General features: G+C 33.9%; 1 protein-coding gene across 2 annotated transcripts in view; it reads right to left on the bottom strand.

The window, feature by feature from the left end:
* Nucleotides 1-8,180: 8,180 nt before the first annotated feature.
* LOC100166644 (SKI family transcriptional corepressor 2) overlaps nt 8,181-25,108 on the bottom strand; it is an 18,297-nt gene continuing 1,369 nt past the window's right edge. Inside the window, exons 2-3 of one of the 2 annotated variants that reach the window (XM_003242328.4) lie at nt 12,812-12,932; nt 8,181-10,755 (exon numbers count right to left, since the gene is read on the bottom strand). In XM_003242328.4, coding sequence (XP_003242376.1) covers nt 9,409-10,755; nt 12,812-12,928 — 1,464 coding nt within the window. In that variant the 5' untranslated portion in view covers nt 12,929-12,932 and the 3' untranslated portion in view covers nt 8,181-9,408. The remainder of the gene's footprint in view (nt 10,756-12,811; nt 12,933-25,108) is intronic. The other variant, XM_016801892.2, reaches the window with a different exon arrangement.

Genomic DNA, 25,108 nt, shown 5'->3' with positions numbered 1-25,108 from the left:
AGACAACTATCGCGATACAAAGAGAGGTGATGGAGGCAGTGGTAAGAGAAACCACGACGACAGGTATTTTAAGTGAATTAAAACCGCAAATGATTAAAACAATACCGAAGGCCAGCTTGGACTGTGACTAAGCGAAGCGAAAACCGAAAATCCACTTGACAAATATATTTAATATATTTCTTCTCAGCAGCGTACCTAAACAGAATAAATATTTCAAAACACGATTAATTATGTTCGACAACATAATATAAATAGGTACCTTCATAATATCATATAACATAGCACCTATGAAAGTTTATCTATAAAATATTATATTCGTGTAAAATTACATTCATAACGTAAAACTGTTAATAATATTAAAATTACGATTGATTCTATAGTATATTGTTGTTTGTAGTAATATAGTACCTTTACTCTTTAGTGATTATCATCTAGCGAGGACGTTTAAAATGTCTACAAAATATATCACACCAGTAGATTGTAGAGATATATAAATTATATTGTTATAAAGTAGTTTCAATTATTGTTTAATAAAATATGAAAGTATGTACTTTATAGTTTATTGTAAGTGAGAAAATCCTGTACAGTAGGTAGGTTCGATATGCTATACTAACTACTAAGTATTTAACTTTCAGTGCCTATTATTGGTTTTTGTGTTTTAGTATAATACTATAATATGTATAAGATATAGTTTAATGTACACATTAGCGCAATTAGGGATATGCTGAGGGGACTTGTGCACCCCCCAATTTAAAACGTGCCCCCCAAAAAATAAGATACTTTTTCCGTTATATTAATTTGAAGCAAAAATGATCAATAAATATAAAAATGTTGTACATATTAATTATTATACATTATATATTGAGGAATAAATATGTAGATACTTTACTATTATGTTCCTAGCTATAATATAATATTATGAAATAATCTTGAGCTTATTTATTAGTATCCTACTATTGTTTATATTTGTTATTGAAGTGTATTGATTATTGAATATACTATCATAATAGGTATCATTTTTAGAAAAAAATAATTTTTTTATATGATTTTGTCATGAAGGGAACCGTCTGAACATTTCTCCAGCCCTCGAGGTTTCCTAAATTTGCGATTAAACCACCTGTAATCTGTACCACGCTAAAAGTATATTTCTTTAATCTCTACCACGGTCTTATGTCAGGTCTATACAGGTTTTTATTTTTTTATTATTCGTGTCATCTCTATTACTTCAATGTACCTATACTCGATGAATAGGATATAACTCAATGACTGCAGTGTCGTGTAAATTTCCACACCACCGATATGCTTGTTAAACGACATTATATCATATCGTACATGTTGTTTAAAAGCATGAGGTATTACACGTGGCGCGTTTTTTTTATTGTGGTGTCCCCTGTAGGCCTAATCCACATCGCAAGCGAAAACACGCGAACGCCATCGACTACAATTATATTGTAATTTACATAGATCAGTACAGCGAAAACTGCACTTCTCTCGTACAGTATTTTTCGTTGTTTATACAGCAATAAAACATAGTAATTTAATATAAATAAATAAATATCGAATTTAACTTATTGAATAGGTTTTAATTTTGTCGCAGCACGGCATTCGCGAATTTTCGGCTTACTGTAGCGTTGAATTTTAGTGGAAAGGGCGAGCTAGCGCCGAGGGATTTATATTTGTCACATAAGTCCAAGAGAAGTAAAAAAAAGTAGTTTTAAATTATTAGGATGATATCCTCCGATCCATATTTAAAATTCAACACTGTCCTAATATTATAACTAAAACTATATTATTATTATTATATTTATCATATTTTTATTATATACCAATATCATTATTTATTTATTGTTATTTAGAGATTACCTGCAAAGGGATACTTCTAAGTCTCCTACCACTCACTATTCCCATTGGACCTCTTTATTCAACCTGTTTTAAATGTCGTGAAACTCATTCATAAATATTTTGTTACGGTCCTAGAACAAAGTTTTTATTTTGTGTGTGTGTGACGCCGGCCAGCGATTGTGGGTGATGTGTTTGGTGTGAAGATGAAATGGTGAGGAGATGACAATATTATATAAATACATTTTACAAAATACATAAAATCATCTTACTTGGTTTAGGCATCTATAGTTTAGCTTACTTATGCATCAACCAACACTTAAATCAAAATAAATCCTTATCGTCACTATTGGACTTAAAAACGTTTCTATAAAGCTTGACGGGTATTGAAACATTTTAGGGGCATAAAAATATTTCAGTCTTCAGATCTGTGGCCTCAGAGATATAATCCTTCGTTAATAATTGCATTTATTGTTGATGTGCGTGCGTCTATTAATCTAAAAAGTGTAATTGTTTTATATTGAAAATAAAAAGAAATTAATATACTATATGAACGAAAAGAAACTTAAAAAGTAAAAAAAAAATATAGAAAAACTTTTCGAAAATAATAATTATTACATTTATCGGAAAAATATAAATATTAGCGAAAGTAAAAACAGATGTATTATACCTATTATACAAATATAATATTTTGAACATAATTAAAACGGTAGATAATAACATTAATAAGAAAATCAATAACTAAGCAACATACTATATTGAGCCAGCATAATATAATAATAATAATTATCTGTTATTTATTATAATAATAAATATGAATAACTTGTTTTTGTACGTTTGTTTATATTATGTTTGTGACCTACAAATGTCACAATTTACTGTTACTGTTTATGACAAAAATATTAAAAATATAAGTAGTTATTAAATATACATTTGAAATTATTGTTAATAGATATACAGTGTTAAGGGGAAATTAATAACTATACAGGAAATCTTTATAATTTGTGCACCACTAAAAATATTGGCCTAGTTGCACCTATACACCATAATAATATAATTATATATTTAGTAAACCTGTGTGATAAGATAATAATAATATTTAGATTTACATAATGCTATTTTTTACGGGTCACATTGTTTTATGAAATTCGTTATACACTTCACTTGCAATAGTTTTAAACACTCAATTGACTCACTTATTTATCTTTTAACAGTAGTAGTACTTACCTATTTACATTGCTCAAACAATTAAATACATTTATTTTAATATTTGATGGTAGTTACTCCTCAGTGAATGTCAAATATTTATCCGTAATATTATTTTCATCAAAGCCTTTACGAATATAAATAATTATAACAACAAAACTGTACATATTTTTGGCTGTTTCGATTTCATTAGGTTTCACGAATGTCAAAAAAGTAAATCTTCTTTTAATAATTCAAGTCTTAGCATTATAATATAACCTATTAGTAAGAAAACTCGAGGGGTGTAAAAATTACATATTACCATATATCAAAATATGAAAGTTGAAATAAATAAAAAAGTATTAGGTATTCATTATTATTATATTTTCTACTCAAATTGCTTACTAATTACATTGTTCTACTAACTACAATTATTAAAATGAGTAATAGCTATACATTGGAAATTATATTTAATCTAATGTTAACATACAATTTTGTTTTTGAACGATTTGGTCTTCTATTGTCATTAGTATTTATTTTTCTTCCTTAGATAACTATATATTCATCATAAGAGGTTTTGATTGCTGTTAATTGTACGTTTATACTTTCTTTGATTCAACATAATATACATTCAATTTGTATGGCCCCCGAAAACTTCATGGATTCATAATGTGACTCTCCAAAAATATTAATTGCAGTTTACCGGCCCTTCAGGTGTATATTTTGATAAATATACATTTTTTTAGTGGATTATTGTCACCTCGTCGGTCAAACACCACAGTGTGATTATCGTGGTAAACAATTTAATATGCGTTGAAAGAACAAATACATTAATGTACAATACACTTCTAATGTCTATTATAGCCTATAGTACTATTTAAGTAATTAAATAATCAAAACTACAAAGTTATTTTGTAAAAACAACTAACAAGTGGCAGAATAGATTGTTCATACCTGTAGCAACCCAATGTAATGGAATTGTTTGTACATTGTATGTGTACCTAATATGTTTATGTTCATATACTGACATATTTTGACATCTAGCCTGATATGTGGAATTATATATTTATTTTTACATCACAATTCATTTCAACTAAGTGATGCATTATAATTTATAACAGTACAAACAATAATAATACACAAAATATCGATAGGTACCTATCGTATTTTTTTTTTTTTTAATTACCTAAATGTTTTCTAATGATATTATGAAAACGTTCAAGTGACACGATATTTATGTGCTTTTTTTAAACACTCAATTTATTATATGTTTCCATTTCATATCCTACCGTGGTAGACTATATATAATAATAATATGTACCTACCTATAACATTATAGTAAATATACGATTTATTTTCAAAACATCGCTTTAATCGGAAGTTCTAAATTTAACTGAAAACAAACACGCCTAAAGTTTAGGCGTGTTTGTTTTCAGTTAAAAGGCCCTGAAGGCATTTTAAAGGGTTTTGTTTGCTTAAGAATAAATTATACGCCATCATTATAATATATATATAGGTACTTATGTCCTTCATAATAGATGAAACATTTGTATACTAACAATATTGGAAAAACTATATATTTATAAACAATACTCGATTGAAAATCCTAGTGGAATCTTTTTTATCCATCTACCATTCTTGTTAAATCTCAGTATCACAAATTAATATGTATTATAATCATAGGCGCAAATCCACTAAAATTTCTGGGAGGGCCAACATTTTTAACATCAATGTGAGTCCTCCACTTACGCTTACCCACAGTCCTCCGGTATCGATCCCTTACAACTAAAAAACTGTATATTTTTGGGCTTAGCCCCCTACGATTAACGCTTATGCGTAATGCGTAATTATATCGGTAGACTCTTGCACATCAAATTATGAGATAACGTTTATGACACATGTATTATTATGTTTAATGAAAACTTAATGATTTAACGTCAAAAGTCATGTAACGCACCATAGCTTAATTGAATCGACTACCTTAATAGGTAATAAATAATATCGTAACATCATCATAATATTATATAGTACTATTATAACAATACGATTTACAAACGACTGTTGTAGTGTGTTGTAGTGCTGCACCGCTCGTCGGGTAGAAAAAAAAAATGTAAATAAAGTACGCGTCGGGCGGCGGGGATGATCGGCGCTGGACGAGATGGGGATGAAAACGGAGAGAAAAAAAAATAGAAAATAACCCGATAACAATAGAGATGCGCTCGTGCCGCGGGCCCGCTATACATATTATATAATAATATAATATTATTCGTATTATTATTATTATTACTGTTATATTTCATAATATACTCTGCCGGGTGTGCGAATACTCGGCTATACATATAGTCGAGTCGCCGTCATCGCCGCCCGGTCCGCGCTCGCGAGCCATGTAAATTATTCACCGGTCTCGCGAGCACGACTAAACTTGCACAGACGATAATAATAATTACAATGGTTGCGTACATTGCGTCGTCGCTGCCGTGTTTGCGTTTTCCGCCGTGTACACAACAATATAATATTATTATACGGTGTGTATAGCGTATACGATTGGATCGAACCCGACGAATATAATGCACAAATATTTAGGTACACGCGAGACCCCCCGCCCCCGCACCGTGCCACCGACGATTTGGCATTAATTATTACTGGGCACAGTAGCAGTAGTCCTTCTGTGACTCGGCGCGTATTGTCTCTCGTGTCATAATATGTTCGCTCGTGCCGCGTGCATATTTTATAATATATAATAATAGCACATATTATATGCCATGAAAACAAAACAATATAAAAAAATATCTACCCTGCACCCTTATGCGAGCGCGCACACACACACACACACACACGCACACACCACTTATACTTTTATAACGACGACGTACGCGTGATATAGACGATGGCGGTGATAATAATATTATAATAGTTAAGGTAGGTCTCCACTACACTGCACGTATTGACGTGTACAACTGCATAAAAACCTTTTGCTGTGATTCTTTGGTAACCATGGTAGGCTTTTGGTATACCAGTGTATTTACATGCGTTCGTACCGCACGATCAACCACGGACCGTGTTGTTGGATTTAGACATCTATATAGTCAAACGATTTAGCGCGCATCACTAATCCAAGGCGTTTGGGCACTCGACAACCGTTACAATTTTAAAAATAAAATACGCCGTATTATATTTAGAAAAACATAATTTTCGGACCACTGCAGGTTTTTGAAAATAGCTTTTTTTTAAATAAAACTGTATAACGGTTGTCGAGTGCCAATACGAACAGAACGGATTATACACGATCGTATATGGAGTTGACAACAAAAGCTGTATCGGGAATGATAATATCTGTCATCGTTAGATATAGATTATAAGTTATAACCATTTAATCCCCAACCAGTACCTATGTAAATCAATGCGAAACATGCTTTCAGGGCGAAAGTGCAAATGTTCATCATACACGTACTGCAGTGTGCGCGGAGTAAGCATGATGGTAAAAGCTATACCTTTAGTATTCGCTCATGGTGGAGTTGAGTGCCGGATTCACAACTACGTTGTGTGTCGTGTCGCGCGAGGGAGTGGTTATTATGGTTACAATTGGGCACTGGCAACCATATTGATTTTAAAGTTGAGCTGTATGGTCAATCGTTTATATTCACGGTTGCAACTTGGTCATCACATGATACCAGTAATGTCCAATCACAATTTAATCGACACGGACTGTGAATCCGGCTTTAAATAGATTGTTGTATAATATTATAACCTTGGTATACAGTGGTAAACTGCGTGCAACACGTCATAAATCCAATATCCCAATAGGTAGTAAAAAAAAACTTTAACTTCCCGCCGTGATTTGTTAATATACCTCTATCCCGGTATGACCAATTAATAACCTCTACACAAATGCACCCATCGAAGTCCATTTCGTTCGCCGCTCATTGGGGTGCGACGTCTGAGCAGTCTCAATTTGTTTTTACCCCAAAGTTGTGTTGTACAAGATAAGTATACCTAAGGCAAGCTTTATTGTTAACTTATAGAACCCACCATAAAAAAATCCTAGATCCACCACCGGAAGTGACTTATTATTATTATTCCTCAGTTTATTGTCTCATACAAAGTATTTATACGACTGTATCGCGTATTTGTCGCAAAGTTGTGTTGATACTCGTTTTCTATGGTTTGTTTTTGATTTCGATTTTAGAGGACACTTTTCGCGACCGCTGGACTCCAGCGACTCTAACAACGGGGGAGGGGGGGAAAGTTATAAAGCACTCGAGTTTACTAGGGCTCTATATAATATAGCCCCTTTAACCAGGTGGACTGGCCCAGGGTGCTATTTACCAGGTATTTATAATACAGGCTCCGATTACCATTTTCGGACCCTTTCTTAAATTTAACTCTTATTGTAGGTAGAACTCTTTCCTAATTTTAGTAAGTTTAAAACAAAATTTATGAGCCCCTAATTAATTTGCGCTCTGGACTAAAAGTAGCCAGTCTGCCCTTGCCTTTGACTATATTCAATCCTACAGTCGCCCACGCATACGATCTTCGGATCTGCTGCGCGCGCAGTTCTTTTCGCGACGTGCATGGTACCCTAAATCCGACCGTGAGCGGTGGCGCGAAAAAAATGAAATCGTTTTCCCTATAAATAAAACCCACGGTAATCCGATTTGGGTGCAGGCAGCACAGTAATAATAATAACAAGATACGCGCGGGTATTCCCCGGCCGGGACCATTTCCGATTCGCTTTAAAAGCGACGTTTAAAAACGGCTCGCCAAATGTCAACCGTTGACCTTAGCCAAACGCCACCGTTGCGCCTCCCTCTGGGATCGTCTTTTAATTATACAACACGTCAGTCTCGGGTTTCCTTTACACTCCAATCGCCACCCGAGGGTTGCCGTTTTCATTTAAATAATAACGTGCGCGCGTCCCGTCACAGCTATATACATATATATAATAGTATATAGCCGTGCTCTGTACGTACACCGTATTTTTTATGCGAGCGTATAAAAAAAATACCCGACAATATAACGACAGTGTTATTAGTAGTGGATAGGTATATATTAAAGCGAGTGTAAAAATAAAAACAACTATTTTTTTTTTTTTTTTTATCATTTTATATTGTATTATAATATTATTATGTATATACTATATAATATTATGTATAGAATAAAAAGGGGGAGGGGAATCAAACGTACGTTTTAACAATCACTCAAGTTTAACAAATAGACATCGAAATGTTTACATAAACAATAGACAATAATATGATATAATATATAATATTGTAATGTGCCGATTAAAAAGTTCAATAATATTATTAGGTACTCTACAGTCTACAGCGTATATACCGTCGACGGCCACCAAAGCGGCGGTTTAATAATATTGTATACGAAGTTTACATAACATAATAATACAGTCGAACGTGGTTAACTCGAAGTTGAAGAGACCGTCCAGAAAGTTCGAGTTATTCAAGAACTCGAGTAATTATCTGAGGATATAATACTGCAAAATTCTAGGGACCGGGGGGAAAAGTTCGAGATATCGACGATTTCGAGTTAAAGAAGTTCAAGTTAACTAAATTCCACTGTAGTATGACGTATATAATATACAACACGTATTGTTATCATACAAATAATAATTTATACAAATATCTATTCAGCAGAGCTCCTGTAATTTTGACAAAACAGTAGTGGTTAAGTGCGTCGCGACTTATTACATATTATCATGTATATGTAATTTGTAGAAGGTGAAGTATGAACGATGTACAAATAAGATATAAATTCATTAAATTATGTAATATTATCATAGGCTTCATCCGGTACCTTCTACGATGAAAAACATAAACGTTGACATATTATGGCGTCCAAGAAGAGACAAGTCACTTTCTATAGTGCATACAACATAATATACGTGTTCGTATAAACTTTCGTTAAAAAATAAACAATGATAGACGTCCTACCTATATATTAATAGAATAGGTACTTTGGGCCGGTAAATAATCTACGTCAGGGGTATCCAACCTACGGCCCACCAAGGTTTTTGCACCCCCAAGTATATATCGATATCACGACGTGACCATATATTATGGTCAACCTTACCTTTTGCACGGTGTGCACAGTCCCCCCGGTTTTGCCCAAATTATAACGATTAACTTTTTTTGTAAGATACCCTATCTGGTAATAATACATATGAATTGCGAGGTAAAAAACGAAAACCGGTTTTAGGTTTTGAAATTCACTCACTTACAATTTGCATACTATAATAATTAGACACCACTGGATGAGACCTGCACTCGTCAATAATTAATTATATCGCATAATAAACACACTGTATATAACTATAATGAATACTCATAAAAAAAATAAATCAAAAAATCAATAAACAGCCGTGTGTCGGTCCTACGTGTTCCTTTCATCGGGACACGTTTCGATGTCTATTTCGTCGTCGTCGTCGTTGTCATCGTCGTCCATGTCGTCCATGTCGTCCACGCAACAACCGCCGCCGGCTTCGTCATCGTCGCCGTCGTCATCATCGCCGTCACCCGACTTGGCCGAAGCGGCGGCGGCTGCGGCCGCGGCAGCAGCGGCCGCGGCCACGGTAACCGGGTACACGGGTCTGAACGCGGAAGAATAATCGGCCGCGACGGCGCTCCGGTTGACCAGGGCGTTGTGATGGTGCGGGTCCAGCTCGAGTTTGGGCAGCCAACAGGGTAGGCCGCCGCCCGCGGAATACGCAGCCGCAGCGGCCGCCGCCACGGCAAACGGGTTGGCCCGCTGTTGCCACACGTAATCGACCATGGCCTGGTGTAGCGGCATGGACGGCACCTGTACCGGCGGAACCGGCGCCGATTTCTTTTGCTGCAGTTCCGGAGACCGGTGTTGGTGGTGTTGGTGGTGCTGATGGTGGTGCAGGTGACCCGCCGACTGGAGCACGGGCTGAGGCATTTGCACGATTACCGCGGCGGCTGCGGCCGACGAAGACGACGACGGCGGCGACGACGAAGCCGACGACTGCTGTCGCGAGTGCGACGGCGGTGGCAGCAACGGTTGAGACGACGGCTGTTGCTGTTGGTGCTGTTGCTGCATGAGTGACGGCGGCGACGGCCTGGACACGGCCCGTTTGCGTGTGCCACCGTTGAACATGGCCTTGACGTCTTCCCACGCGTGCACCACGTGGTCGGGCGGGTCGTCGCTGAGCTTCATGTGCCGGCGCCACGAGTTGAAGTTGGCAGCGTCCGGTTGCACGTACCGGGCCCCGGCGCCGGTGCGGTGCGAGTGGAATATGAACTTGTTGGGCGAGAAGAACAGACCGCACACGGCGCAACGGATGCACTTGGCCCGCGACGAGTTGTACCGGGACGGCAGGAACGAGCCGCGGCAGCCCCACGCGCACTCGTGGTGCACCGCGAACGCAAAATCGTCGGGCAGGCGGGGCGGCGTGTTGTCGCCCAGGAACGAGTTGCACAGCCGCTCTGCCTCGCGCCTGGTGATCATGCCGCACCGGCGCGACGACACCGGCATGGCGCCCGCCCGGCGCAGCATCTCCAGCTGCACCGGCGTGCACTGCACACACGTGATGCCCAGCGCTACGCGTCGGTTGTGGATCTCGTTGTAGCTGAACCGGTGCAGCAGCGTGTTGCTGATCTGGGCCAGGCACAGCCGCTCCTGGTTGTCCATCTGCAGCGAGACGATCGGCACCCCGTACAGGATCACCGTGCCCACCTGGTTGGACAGACAAAACAGAACCTGCTCAGGTGCTTTGCCCGCTTTCGCGCCGCGCCGCGCCACGGTCACACAATTATTATCATTATGACGCTTAGTACGCCGTACGTATATATATTATACTGATTTTATGCCCCCAATTTCTCAAATTAATCGATTAGACTATTATATAATTATGTCAAAATGTATTGTACATTAATATCATAATACACATTGGCCATATATATATATACAGGGGTGGAATGGTCCAGGGTGTTATTAGGATTCTGCCCGTTACCGCACAAAAGTGAAAAATACGCATAGGAGAAAACCACACACTGTTTTCAAAATACTGGATATCCCATTACCGCTCACAAATTTAGTCGTGTATTTTTCACATGCTAAAAAAACCATAACTAAGAATTTTGACAAACTCTGAATTTCGATTTTAGTTTTCGGTGTAACTCTAAAACAAATGAACGTATGTACATGAAATTCTACGTATTAAGTTCCACGTAAATAGGTTATATATAAATTACTTTATTCACCATAATATCATAAGCTGACTGATTGTTTTCGCTCAGAATCGTTTTTCGTATACAATGATATTATGTCATTGAATTCAAATTTAACACCATCCATTACAGTGACCCACTTGTAACCTACTGTACAGCAGAGCGACATCCACTTACCCACTTTTTTTTATTGATTTTTGTTAATTCTTGGTCTACATTCTGAAAACGGGACATTTTCTTGTCCCGAAGATTCCCCAGTGGAAAACGAGACGGAGGTTCGAAAAATGGGTCGTATGATGGAATTACTTTGATGTAACATATTCACACGCACACACACATTTTTGATTTTGATATATAGGTATTTGTATTCAATTCTATGTAATGTTTATATATTTCAATTTGTATTGCAGGTTTAAATAAAATTGTGCTGTATAGTACTATTTTTGTGTGCGATATTGGGTTATGCATTTTGTGCGGTATTGTGTCATGTTTTTGCGGTAATGGACAGCGCCAAAATCAAGTATTTTTTAGCCCCATTTGTATTTATGATCAGGTCTCCGATTACCACTATCGGGCCTTTTCTTAAATTTAACTCTTATTGTGTTATACAGAACTCTTTCCTAATTTTGGTAAATTAAAAAAAAAATATACAGGCCCCTGTGCCAAAAATAACTAGACCACCCCTGCATATATTATATAGGTATTGTTGGTTTTTAAATTCACGGCGGGCTCGTAGAGGGCAGAAATTCGAATTAATCGGGCTGCTGGTAAAAAATATGTATAAATCCAAATGCGTTTGTATTTCATTGATTCCAACATTTAACAAAATCAAATTATTTCTTGACACAATTTTACAATGTGCCAATATTCTATAACACCTCTGAGGAATTTGGTCAGAATAATAAATAGAACTGCGTAAGGCGAAACATAAATTAAATTATTTGTTTATTTCAAGTTGATCGGTAATAATACCCGTTCGATATCTGTCAGCGGAACGACGTCTTTGCAAATTTAATTTCGTCGATTCAGTTCGCCTTTTAAGTGTTTAAAGCAAACAAATAAAAATAACGTTTTGTCATTTTTTTATTTTATTTTTAAGGCTAAAGCTATTGTCATTTACTCGCATCGTAAACTTGTAAGCCTCCCGACCGGAACGACAATTCCCCTATTAAAAGGTCGCCACGCTCCCTCCGACTATTTATCCACGCCACTTGATGACTTCTAAATAAATATAATACAATAACCCTAAAGAAACTATTTGCCTTCTTGTTCTATATACAACCTTAACACTACAGAATTATCCTGATAAATCCACTTCATCACGCGAGTATACAATTAATGTTTTGTTATTGTTAACTATAAAAACCATTAAATATTTTTATTTAACTCTATCTCAGTCGTTGATTTGCTTATAATTATAAATCGAATTGTTCGCGAGTAATGGACAAAAAAACATTATAAAACGCATAGTTTATGATGACATTCAAGATAATATCAAAATTCAACTCAATCAAAAATTTAAAATCCAATAATCGAACGAAATAAAAAACGGCTGAACTTGATATTTTTACAATTTCTGAGCTTACTTTGTTCGGTTTAGAATTATTGATCACCGGATTGAGCGCTCTTGGTGGTTCGGTCTGTTTGTCATCCCTGTGGTGACTGATCAACTGGAACCTCTGGTCCATTTTCGCTAACGTCATTTTACTGCACAAACAATTACGAAACAAATAAGACAAATAATATATTATATTATTATTGTTGTTATTTATGGTTTTAGAGTTGTGACTGATCAAAAAACATTACGTAAACATATTACATTTTTTTAGCGAACGCACAATAAAAAATTGAGAGCTTAAAATATTTGCTTCGCTTTTGCAGCGTTTATAATCTATGTTATTATCGTGTAAGTGTGTTTTGATATTATCGATCATGAGGGAAGCATTAAAAATTATTAATTTTCATATTATTGTTTTCCTTTCGCACGAAAAATAAAATGTAAAACTCTCCACCTGGTTCACTGCAGACGTTCGTGAAAATCGCGCGTGTCAACTTTCTTCCTGCAAATGTTTCCTACGTGCAGTACTTGCAAATAATATTATAACTGTGTATACTGTCTTATATCTTTTATTATTATTTATTATCATTTGAATGTTAGCCATTAGTTGTATATACCTATATACTAATACGTTCCTATATTCGTAAACGGAAAGAGGCGGGAATAAATAGTTAAATAAAAACAACACGGAGAGTATTCAGTATATAGTAATGTGTGTGTAAGGACCCGGAGGCGAATTTCGTCACGTTTCGTCCTCGTGGCGGAGCGTTTGTATAATATTATAAATACAGCAAGCAGTGCTTGTTTTGTGCTTGTTTTTTCCGGGCACGGTGCACCGCCGTGCCGTCTTAATCGAACTCTTTCGGCGCCGACGACCATATTATTATTATTATTATGTACGGCGAGCGTGTTGTGTGTACTCGAAATCATTAGCGCGTGGAAAACCGAAAAGGCGAAATTAATTAAACGAGAGCCGATTTGCTGTGCGCCGACACTGAGAACGCGGAAGCGGAGGAGCGGGAAGACGACGAGGAGCGCACTACACCGGGTTTTGACGAGTGCCATTCAACGGCGGCGGCGGAGGGTGTGTTGTTTGGAGTGGGCGCCAAGGGGAACGGTTGTACAATATAATATATATATATATATATACGTATATGTATGCGACCTGGTTGCAGAGGGTTAATCTGACTCCGGTGGGGGTGTACCCGCGTAATCCGTCGATAATTACTCGTTACATTTCTGCAAAAGAGAGAAACGTTTTTCCGCGTCCAGAGTGCAATGGGTCCTCGCGCGCGTGTATATATATATATATGCGGCAGCGCCAATCGGTTGCGGCGAGGGGGTGAGTATTAAGCTTTTATTTAAGTATAGTGTAACGTAGGTTCATAATATCATATATATATATATATAAACGGCGGCGTCGGCGGCGCCGGTGGGTTCGTTCTAATTAAAATTAACAAAAAACCCGCACAAATTTGTAATACCTATTACATTTTATTTTATATTGCATTATGTACGAGTGCGCGCAAAATACGGGGTGATTCCATTTGAACTTGGCGTATATCGGTCGATATTTGTCTAAACGTTTAAATAATATTTAGGAAAACCTTTTTTTTTCTTTTCAATTTAGAACAGTTTATGTGCGTTTTAAATACGAAATGGTTTGGTTCACGAAGCCTATACCTACCAGTATATTCGGACTCGGGCCGTACCACATGAACGACTTTATCGTCAAATAGTTATTTCCCACAAGTCCACAACATTTTCTTCCGTATTAGTGTAACATGAAGAAGTATTCATTGTACTTACTTTAGTTGGGTCGATTACCTACTTATCAAACTTCCCAATTATTCAAGGACACTACATACTACTATGTATACCTAGTAATTGTCTACTACCTATACAAGTACACTGTAGTACAGGTAATTTTTAACTATCTTAAGAGTTTTTAAATTTACTGCTTTGAGAACGATTTAGCTGGCAAGAGACATATCAATGAATAATAACAAATTTGCGTTATAAAAAATCACCCTACAGTACCTACATATACGTATTTTAGTATTCATAAATATTATGTGCGCTTTTCCATTTTTGTTCAGTATATACACTGCAATTTCTTAAATTATTTAAACTTTTACTGTCTGTATATATATAAATATAATATTTTACGTAAGGTATATGTAATACGTGTCCTCGTCGTCGTCGTTGTTGTCGTCGCCAACATAGTAATTTCAATGCATTTTTAAACATTCGCCACGATTATTATTATACCATTCCGCCTCGGTCACGGGGCGGTGTCTTCAACAGTATACAAGAATAATAACGTTAAGCTCCTCTTCACCACCCCTATACCACTCCTGCAGTACCAACATACAAATACGGTATATAGTAAGGAAATGTTAATTTTCCATTTTTTCTCCCTCTCTCTCACTCTCTTACACGCTCACTCCACAAGTCTGGTTTTTAATAAAATGTTATTATTTGCTGTGTCTATATATTACATGTATATACTATGTATATATATTATGCATACCTACCGTTGGATCAAATTGAATATTATAACTATTCTGCGAACCGGGTAAACAACAAATCAATTGCGATGTTTAAATATTACACGCTGGCATTATATTATGCATATTGGGTGGTTAATAATAAATTGCATTTGTATTTCTCTTCCTTTATATTTTCTTTTTTTTAATTTAACGTATTTTATCAAATATTGTAAAAGCAAAGTGAAATACAATAAAAAAAACTTTTATAAAAATAAATGTAAAAAACAAAACAAAACTGCAAAAACAACAAAATATTCAGAAAAAAATTAATTTGAAATTCGTTTTTTATTATGTACATAGGTCATGGCTGTCTTGTGTCTCTCGTAGATGTAGTGAGAACACCAAAACAGATACAATTATTAAAACCACTTTCCTAGAATGCAAGAAAGGTATAGTTTCTCTTATTTTCCATAAACTGTAAAAAGATAAATCTAAGATCATATTTGTAATACTTAATATTGCATCATATACGATATACATATACCTAAAAACTACTCAATAACAATTATCTTTTATTTATACTTTTATTTTAATACTTGTGTTTATTGTTTTTATTTTAATCCTAAGTGTTATCTAGGTATAGACTGACTACTGACGACTAAAAATTCAGTAGTTTAAGAAAAATAATTACAACAGTTAAGTAGGTATGTTTTAAAGCAGTATAAAATATATATTATAAAATAATAGTCTTTTAAAATGCTTATATTATATGAAATAATTACCGATAAAAAAAACAAAATATCCTTAAGTTAAATGTGAAACATTTTTAAAAATAACACAGCAATAGCTGATTGAATTTACGCGAAAACAACTTATAACAAAATTGAAGGGATTATTAATGGCTAATTAATATTATAAGCACCTTTAAATCAAGGGTATTTATTACGTTGAAATAAATTCCACCGGCTGCTGTAAGTACACAAGATATTCTAAAGAGTTTCCGTTAAGATATATAGGTACCTATATAGTGTAAATATTAAATATTAAAAAAAAAAAACACGCAAGAAATTATCAGGGGGTAATTTTTTTAATGACACGTCATCGAGAGGATGATAAGTCGCGCTTATAATATGTATATGTGCGCAGTGTTAGTGCGACCGAGACGAGTTGTGCATATTTTGATAACGGATCTCGCCAGTCACCACAATCAAGTTGTAGAGGGCAGTCGGACGACGTTAAACATTAAGCATATGTAACATATGTACACACATATCAATCGCGGGATAAAAAAAATTCGAGTGACTTTATTGTATTATAATGTGCAGTGAGCTAGTCGCAATGGTGCTCCATCCGTCAACACACATAATAATAATTATAATCCCTTAATTATACCCCCGCCGCGGGACACATTACACCGTCATAATATATATATTAGCACAATAATGATAATATAATATATTATATAAGCGGGCGACTCGGGCGAAAATCGAGTGGCACGCATAATAATAATAATAATAATATATTTAATATTATAATGTGTACGCTGTTTCGATATTATTACACAAACCGCGCGCGCGGAGGAGTTTAATTTCGTTTTCCGCCCGACAACAATATAATCGTATTTCAGCGGCGGGCCCGGCCGAAACGTCATTATTAACCGAATATCATTATATAATCGTTATATAGCTACAATCATATTGTATATGCGTATTATTATTGTTATTAAAATATTATCGCTGCGCTCGCGGGCGCCAAATAATAATAATTACGGTCGGACGGCTGTGCGTAATGCGATTGTGCGTTTACGTATAAATCTCGGAGGAGCGCGCATATATATATAAATTATACATATATAGGTACGACTATTGATTATATATAAACCGTGGTACGACTCATAACATATACACATTATTATCATTCATCGCCATTGTGTGCGCAACTGTGAGACCAAGGGGGGTGGTGGCGGTGGTGATGATCTGGGGGCAGGCGATTTCCGCCCCCGCATAATCGATTCGTAGCTGTAAATTGTATTACATAATAATATTATGTATACATTTATGATTATATTATCCACACTACAATAAATAGAAGCCAAGTTGGGTTGTAAATATATAGGCACCTACAACTGTACAAGCCTGTGTAATATCTAATATAGGCGCCAGGCCCCCAAGGGATGAACTATATCGGAGCGGCCCACTGCTGCAGTGTCAAGATTTATAACAAACTATACACAGGTATATCCTCTAGGTCATATACGCGTATTGCACTTCCAGTTATTACCACGTGCAATATTGTGTAGTGGGTATTATAAGGTGTCCATTATTTAATAATTATGATAAGCCCTTTTCCTAAAAAAACCAGTACCCAAATTTAAGCTCGTCCTCGCCAAAAACGAAAAAGATTCGATTTTCGTTTTCGATAAATATTGTTTGGGAAACATGTAATAGCCCAATAATGTAACAATGTGTATTCAGTAATTCAGTTTTCACAAGTAGGCATACAACAATAAAAAAAATATTCTAATTAATAAAAATTAAAGACTACATAATATGTTGACAATGATAGTGAATAAAAATTTTTTATTCGAGTCCAAATCGAACCAAAGTATTTGTTATTCAAACTTGCTCTGTATATAAAACTAGTTCCATATAATATATAAGTAGACAAACTGTTTATAGTTACTTATTATGATTTTATTTAATAACGTAGGTACTAAATTTCCATTACTTGATGAAAGGTGATAAATTCACAATATACCTAATATTGTGTGGCAAGGGTGAAAAGTGAGCTATTTCAGAAGCGGGCCATGACTGAAATTGCCTTCTCGCACGAGACACACGTACTATTTTTTGACACGTCTCTGCTTTCATTGATCACGGCAAAGGTAATTTGCCAGATTATTTAACGAAAAAAAAATGTTTACGCGTCATACAAGAAGGTTATAATACGAATATATTAAGATGTAACCAAAAGTTTCTGTTGTGTAAGGACTACGGTATAGATTTCAATGTCTGGTTGTGCCGGGGATACGCGTGATATGTTCGTCCAGCACTTTTGGTGATCTCCCCTTTAACACCCACTGGACGAAAAAATTTCGTTTTCCGACGCTTCGACCGTCATCAAAAACTAAACTTTCGGTGCATGCGTGACAATAAAATTATTTACCTAATTCATGACGACCGTATGCTGTACCGAATATTGAAGTATCCATAATTTTATCGAATAATTAAAGTTTAAAACATAATTTAATTAATTAGAAAATAGTTTTATTAATTAAATGACCAATTTATTTATATATTCAATTAATATGTATAAATAAAATTGAAAAAACAACGAATTTCTTTTTTTTGGTGTACTCAACCCTGCCTTATCTAATTAAATAGTAAATTTAATTAAAAAAAATTATAAGGTAAGGGAGTTAAAACTAATTGTATAAACAAAATAGTATGCAGCTTATGTCGTATATAGGTACCTACACGATGATTACATAGTACGAGTGCGGAGGAGTTTTATTAATTAAATATTAATCACTCGCCTTGCGTTATTTTCATGACATTTACCTATACGACTATGCGTGGCAATTTGTAGTTTTATTAAAATCACTCAATGCATACACATTTATGATTTATCATGTCAGGCAATATGGTTTGTTTCACATGAAGTAAAATAACCTACATTCAGAAAACAAGGGCTAATCGATTGTAATTTTTTCATATTGTTTATTATAAAACTAAAATGTGCGTGTTTTATCATTAGAAAAAATTAAAATACAGTAAGTACACAGTACCTATAGCAAATGATATTATAACATTTTATTATAATTAAATAATTATTTTTATTTTTGAATGTAGATAATCAACAGTTCAAATGTTTTTGCAATTATTTAACATTAAATACCTAAATAGTAAATACTTTTATAGGTACCTGCAACTAGCTGCTCTATACTAATAAACATAAACCATACAGACACACTAATCTAAAAATTAAACTACACGAAAATATAAGTTCCTATTAAGTCGCGTATAGGTTTTTTATCTCCAACTATATGGGGTAGAGTGACAAAACAACCAAACTTGAACAAAATTTAACAATTTATAAACATTGCAATCAGAAAAATAAGCAATAAACCACTATTCCACCCTTGGTTTCTAGTACCAAGGTTCCCTGTATGCTTCAGTAGCTCTTACATAATTACAAAAGAAACTGTTCAATTTCATCGACACTTTCACATAATATAAATCACTTAAGAAAATCATCAAAATATATTATTTAATTATTATAACTAAGCTTTCCACTCACACTTAACCGGGTTAATTTTTATTTCCACTGTAATCGGTCAAATCGTGGTTGTAGTTGGTATCGTGACCAAAATGAAATCAAACAAAAAATATAAATATGTGTTCGTTTTTTTTTTCAATTTAACAATTACTTTTACATGTACTTTTTCTGCTAATTTTTGCACCGATTTTTAATATTGGAATATTTTTGAATTTATACATGATAATTACATGTACAGAAATACAAAAAATAGTTATGGTATTTATGTATACTTGATACGTGTAAAAAACCAATTATAATATAAACCAACCTTAAATTACTCAAACTTGCTATATTATACTGAGCTGCATTATTTCCCAAACTTTCGAAAAAAATTAGTGGTGAAATGTCATTAGCTCTTTAGTTGAAATAAGTAAATGTAAAATAACTATTATAAATTATATAACTATTGCGTTAACAATTTTAAGTTCATTTCCGTACTATTTTCAGGTTGTATAGAAAACATCACCCTTATTATATGAACGCTTACAGATGTCGGGTATTATTATTTATTATAATACCTATGCGATAATAAAATATTAGATCCTGTTATCATTTATTTTGATCATGTTATTATGACTTATGAGTGGTTGATTATGTAATAATGATTCACAATATGGGTTTAATAGGAATCAGGGTTCCTTTATACTTTTCCAGAACCATCAATGATCAATTTATTATTCCCTACAATCATAAGAGTTATGGTATAGATTCTTCTTTTCGACTCTTATACCTAATGATTAATGAACTATCCACATCAATGGACTTTTCAGATTCTATAACCGTGATAAATTTAAGTTTAATGTTGTGTTGATGTTATGAAATACCTAATAATGTATTTCTTTTTTATGTTTTGAATATTCTAAACTTAAATTGTTTGTATTTTTTCTTTGTAAAGTTAACCTACAAGTATTATTACTTACGTCATGTCTGCCTTTATAATTATTGGCAATGTATTTAAATCATATAATATTCAAAGGGCTACCGTCCGTTAAATTTATTGATTAATAAATATTTACAAATATACATAAACCGTGTTATACTGGATCCGCGCTGATAAAGTTAAGACCGTAGAAAGAACATGCGAAATACATCCAACACATTTTCTACTAGGGGGAAAATTTTAACCAACATAACGTTGTGCCGTTTACAGCACAATTTAAAAAAAGCTCTACTGGTAAAAATAAAGTCCAACTAAGTCTATGGAGTAATCTAACACTGCCCAATAAGTTACCATGAAAATTGTTGAATATAATATTATCAAATATGCCTCTTATGGTTGATCTGCTACCTTTATCAGTGGCGTATTTAGGAATTTTTATAGGGGGGGGGGGGGGATGAAATATATAATAATAGGTACACTCAATAAATACGAATATAATATACAATGTTAAAATCCTCTAACTTGTTGAGTTTAGTGTGGATCAAGGTAAAATAAGAATTAACACAAATTGTATAGTACCTAATAGCATTTATTATAAATTCATACTAACGACAATCCCGCGTTTAATACGATAAACAAAAAAAATAGCTATAATTCAAAATCCTGTTTTCTATTTTTTTGGATGCTCAGTTCATCGATAAGCTTATCTGGCATGATTATTGTATTGACCGGTGACATGCAAATAAACTATAAAGCCAACACATTAAGAGGACGCTGCACCCGTATGTGTGGTTTCCGTCTTACACAAGCACGACATAGCAAATTGTCGTTCACTATTCTCAATAGTGTGCTGTTGGTTTTTATGGCGATAGGGTGAAATTATCTATTATCAAACTTTTAGTTAAGAACATTATCTGGGTCTTAGCGTGGGCGATTTTTTAATATTTTAATTTTCAAGCGAGATATGAGCATTTTTAATTTTTGATATCTCACATACCCTTATTTTTTTCGAAAATGAAAATATCGAAAAATCACCCACTCTAAGACCCAAATAATGTTCTTACCTAAAAGTTTCATAATAGGTCGATTCACTCTAGTATCAAAACTAACAGCTCACTATTGAGAATAGTAAACGACAATTTCCTATGTCGTGTGTGTGTAAGACAGAAACAACACACGCGGGTGTAGCGTCCTCTTATAAGGGTCCGTATTACAATAGTTAAACTAATGTTAAACCGCGGAATTCGACTGGTAAAATTTAACTATGATCGTAAACGGGCCCTAAGTGTCTAAGTCGGTTATATAACAAAGTATATATAATTACTATTTATTTATAGTTATTATTCAATATCAGATGGGAAAATTGATAAAATATTTACTTCTGTCATACTATTTATCAGGTAAGACTTAATACTTAATAAAAACTTGAAAACATCGTTTAGGTGTATAGCAGTTGATACAGGCAAAGTACAAAATATTTTCAAGAGTTCATGAATATTTGGATAAACCTCTTTATCACAAACATCTAAAGCATGTAACCCAGAGGTGAATACAATGTTTTCAGTCACTAAAAATAAACCCATGTCCTATGGTAAATCTACAGTCTTCATGGTAATTTTGTTTTATTTACCGACTATTTATCATTATAAACACTCATGCATGAAAAATAATTCGCAGAGAATTCAAAAATATAGTATACCATACCACCATAAAGATATATGTTTTTATTTTCCGATATTTATGCCACGAACGACTAGTGGCGTATAGTACCTATATCAAAGTGGACAAATTACCACGGCTAGAACATTTAGAAAACAGATATAGGTACCTACTTAAAACTTAAAAGTAGTATCATATTGAGAAATACAGAAAATAAGTAAACTTAATTTTACAAAAAAAAAGGTCAAGGGGGGATCTATCCACCATGCCCCCCCCCGTAAATACGCCACTGACCTTTATAATGGTACCAACTGGCCCCATGCTGCTAACAAAAGCTAGCGAGTACTTAAATCAACGTCTACTAAAAAATACGATGAAGAATTCCCTTCTTTAACTATAACATTCTTCAATCAACCATCATTAGGATACGTACACTATTTATGGATTTCAAATATATATTATATAGCGATACCTATTATATGAAAACATTACATTTTATTTAAAATTGTACAAGTATACTTATTAGTATATATCTATATACAATAATTTTAGTTAAATCGCAACTTGTTTTGTATAAGCTATTCGTGTTACTAACATTATTTGCTGCTACATTATACCATAGCCAAGCCGTGCCGCAAAAACTATGCGTGCACCTGAGTGTGCATTGCGCACGAGCCCCGGGCCATAGTCTATATTATTGATTAAGGCCCCCCCCCTAAACTTTTTTAAAGTATCATTGAATTATAATAATTTTATTTAAAAGATGTTTTAAATTTTGGAATGTTTAGGTGCCTCAAAATAGTTTTCAATTTAACATGCTTTTTCTTAAGGAAATTGGAATAGGGGATTTTCTATCTTTAATAGGGATTGACTATGATTGAGACGTGTTATATTTCCAATGTACCGACTACCGATTGTTAACGCAAAGCGATAAGAACTTTTAAAACTAATTTGTAATTATTGTTAAGTCTCAAATTCTCCACATTTTTGATTTTTAGTTTGTAAATTCTTCAGAAATTGAAATATGACGATTTTTTTATTTCTTCTTTTTCAATACAAATATTTAAGGATGTAGGGTGTTCAAATCAAAAATGTGGGAAAGTCGATCTTAAACGTAGATTTTGAGAAATACTTCAAATTTGTTTTCAGAATTTTAATCACTTGAATAGATCAATTGGTACGTTTTCTAAATTCCCGTATTGCACGCGTGTTGGACGAACACAGAAAATCACATCTTCCAATCACTATATTTACTATTACTATTTAAAACTATACATTTATACCTACATTGTTGAAAATACTTAGATTTTTTTAAAAAATCATGTTGATTAATCCAACATTTGATACTTTATCGTAAACCTATGATTTGCAAGCAAGTCATTTGATGTTTATAGATAATATAGTCAATTAACAGAAATTGAAGATAATTTTATAGAAACTTAATATTTTATACCACTTTATACTAAAGCTCAAGAGAAATTTGTAAGTATAAAATCTATACATTAACACTATATAATACCTACACTATATAATGACCACAGAATTGCAGAAAAAATAATAATTAAGCAGTTGATTTTACTACCTATTAAGTGTAAACACAATTCAAGTTCTGATTTTACTCGCCAAATATTGTCTATAAAATATTCCTACTGTCAAACATTTTAAATTTACGTAACACAACCTCACACCTCAACTTTTAAAAATGTATATTTCAAATATAGATACACTGTATCAACTATCAAGCATCTGTATTGATACTCACACTTAATTTTTTGGGAATTTAGATTTGTATTTGCATTGTGAGACGACTTATTATTATATTAAGAGTTATTGGGGAGTTTTTTTTTTGTATTGAGCTAGGTAGATTTAAAAATATACTTGTATGCCCTGCGAAAAAAGTCTGTGCACGCTTATGCAATAACATTTACTAATGACTAATCATATTTGAAAATCACATAGGTAGTAACTAGTGTAATAGGCAACTCCGCTAACAAGCACAAACAAAAATAGAATAAAAATAAATTTTAACTAATCTATAATTTACCAGTTAATTAATTTAGTATATTACTCACTATTGTTGTCATTTTTATTTTCCACTTATTTATATTTAACAGGATTTTTTGATAACTTTTTAACTAGGTACCTATTTCTATTTTTATCATATAATATGAACGCATAGAACCAGGACTTGATACGATATTTGATACCGAAATGATACTCTTTAAAATAATTATAATAAGGAAAAATATATTCTAGTTGGCTCGTATTTATCATAATATAAACATTATTATACGAATTAAAACAAACTTAAAATAAAATGTGTATGAATAAGTCGTAATATTGAATGGTTAAAAAGCTTTCAAATTTCAATTTTACTCACAGGTCTCGATTGGTTAAGTTGCGGCATTGCAGCCATAACGTAACTTAATACATTTTACCAAATAGACCTCTACTATAGAGCCTACAAGTACATCTTCAATTACAATAAGACAGTGTGTGATATTTTTTTCAAGAATGTCTTTGCTTGCTATAATATTTATAACAATAAATCAAAAATCAAGATAGGTATCATCTTTAAAATGCCCCAACTTCGTTGATTACCAACATCGATTAAATAAAATGTATATAGGTACTTAAAAAAATCAAATAATATAATGTTCTTAAAAAAGTATCTATGTAAAATTAAATTTCGATTTACCATTTCCTGCAAAACATAGAAATTGATGTAACGTTTTATCAATAAAAGCTATCAATATTAGAATAGGTATCTATATAGAATGAAATGCGTGTGACTGTGTTAGGATGTCTGATGAACCTTATTAAGAGGACGCCACACGGACATATTTGTTGTCTCCGTCTTACAAGTGCGTAACATAGCAAATTTACACTCAGCAGATAAAGTTTAACTCCGTCAGTATAATCGATATATTATGAAGCTTGCTGGTAAGAACATTTATCTGTGTTCATATGTTAG

Source organism: Acyrthosiphon pisum, chromosome A1 (assembly GCF_005508785.2).
Source record: "Acyrthosiphon pisum isolate AL4f chromosome A1, pea_aphid_22Mar2018_4r6ur, whole genome shotgun sequence".
Classification (NCBI taxonomy): Eukaryota; Metazoa; Arthropoda; class Insecta; order Hemiptera; family Aphididae; genus Acyrthosiphon; species Acyrthosiphon pisum.
The sequence above is the reverse complement of the archived record's forward strand: the minus strand, read 5'-3'. Positions and strand labels throughout refer to the sequence as shown.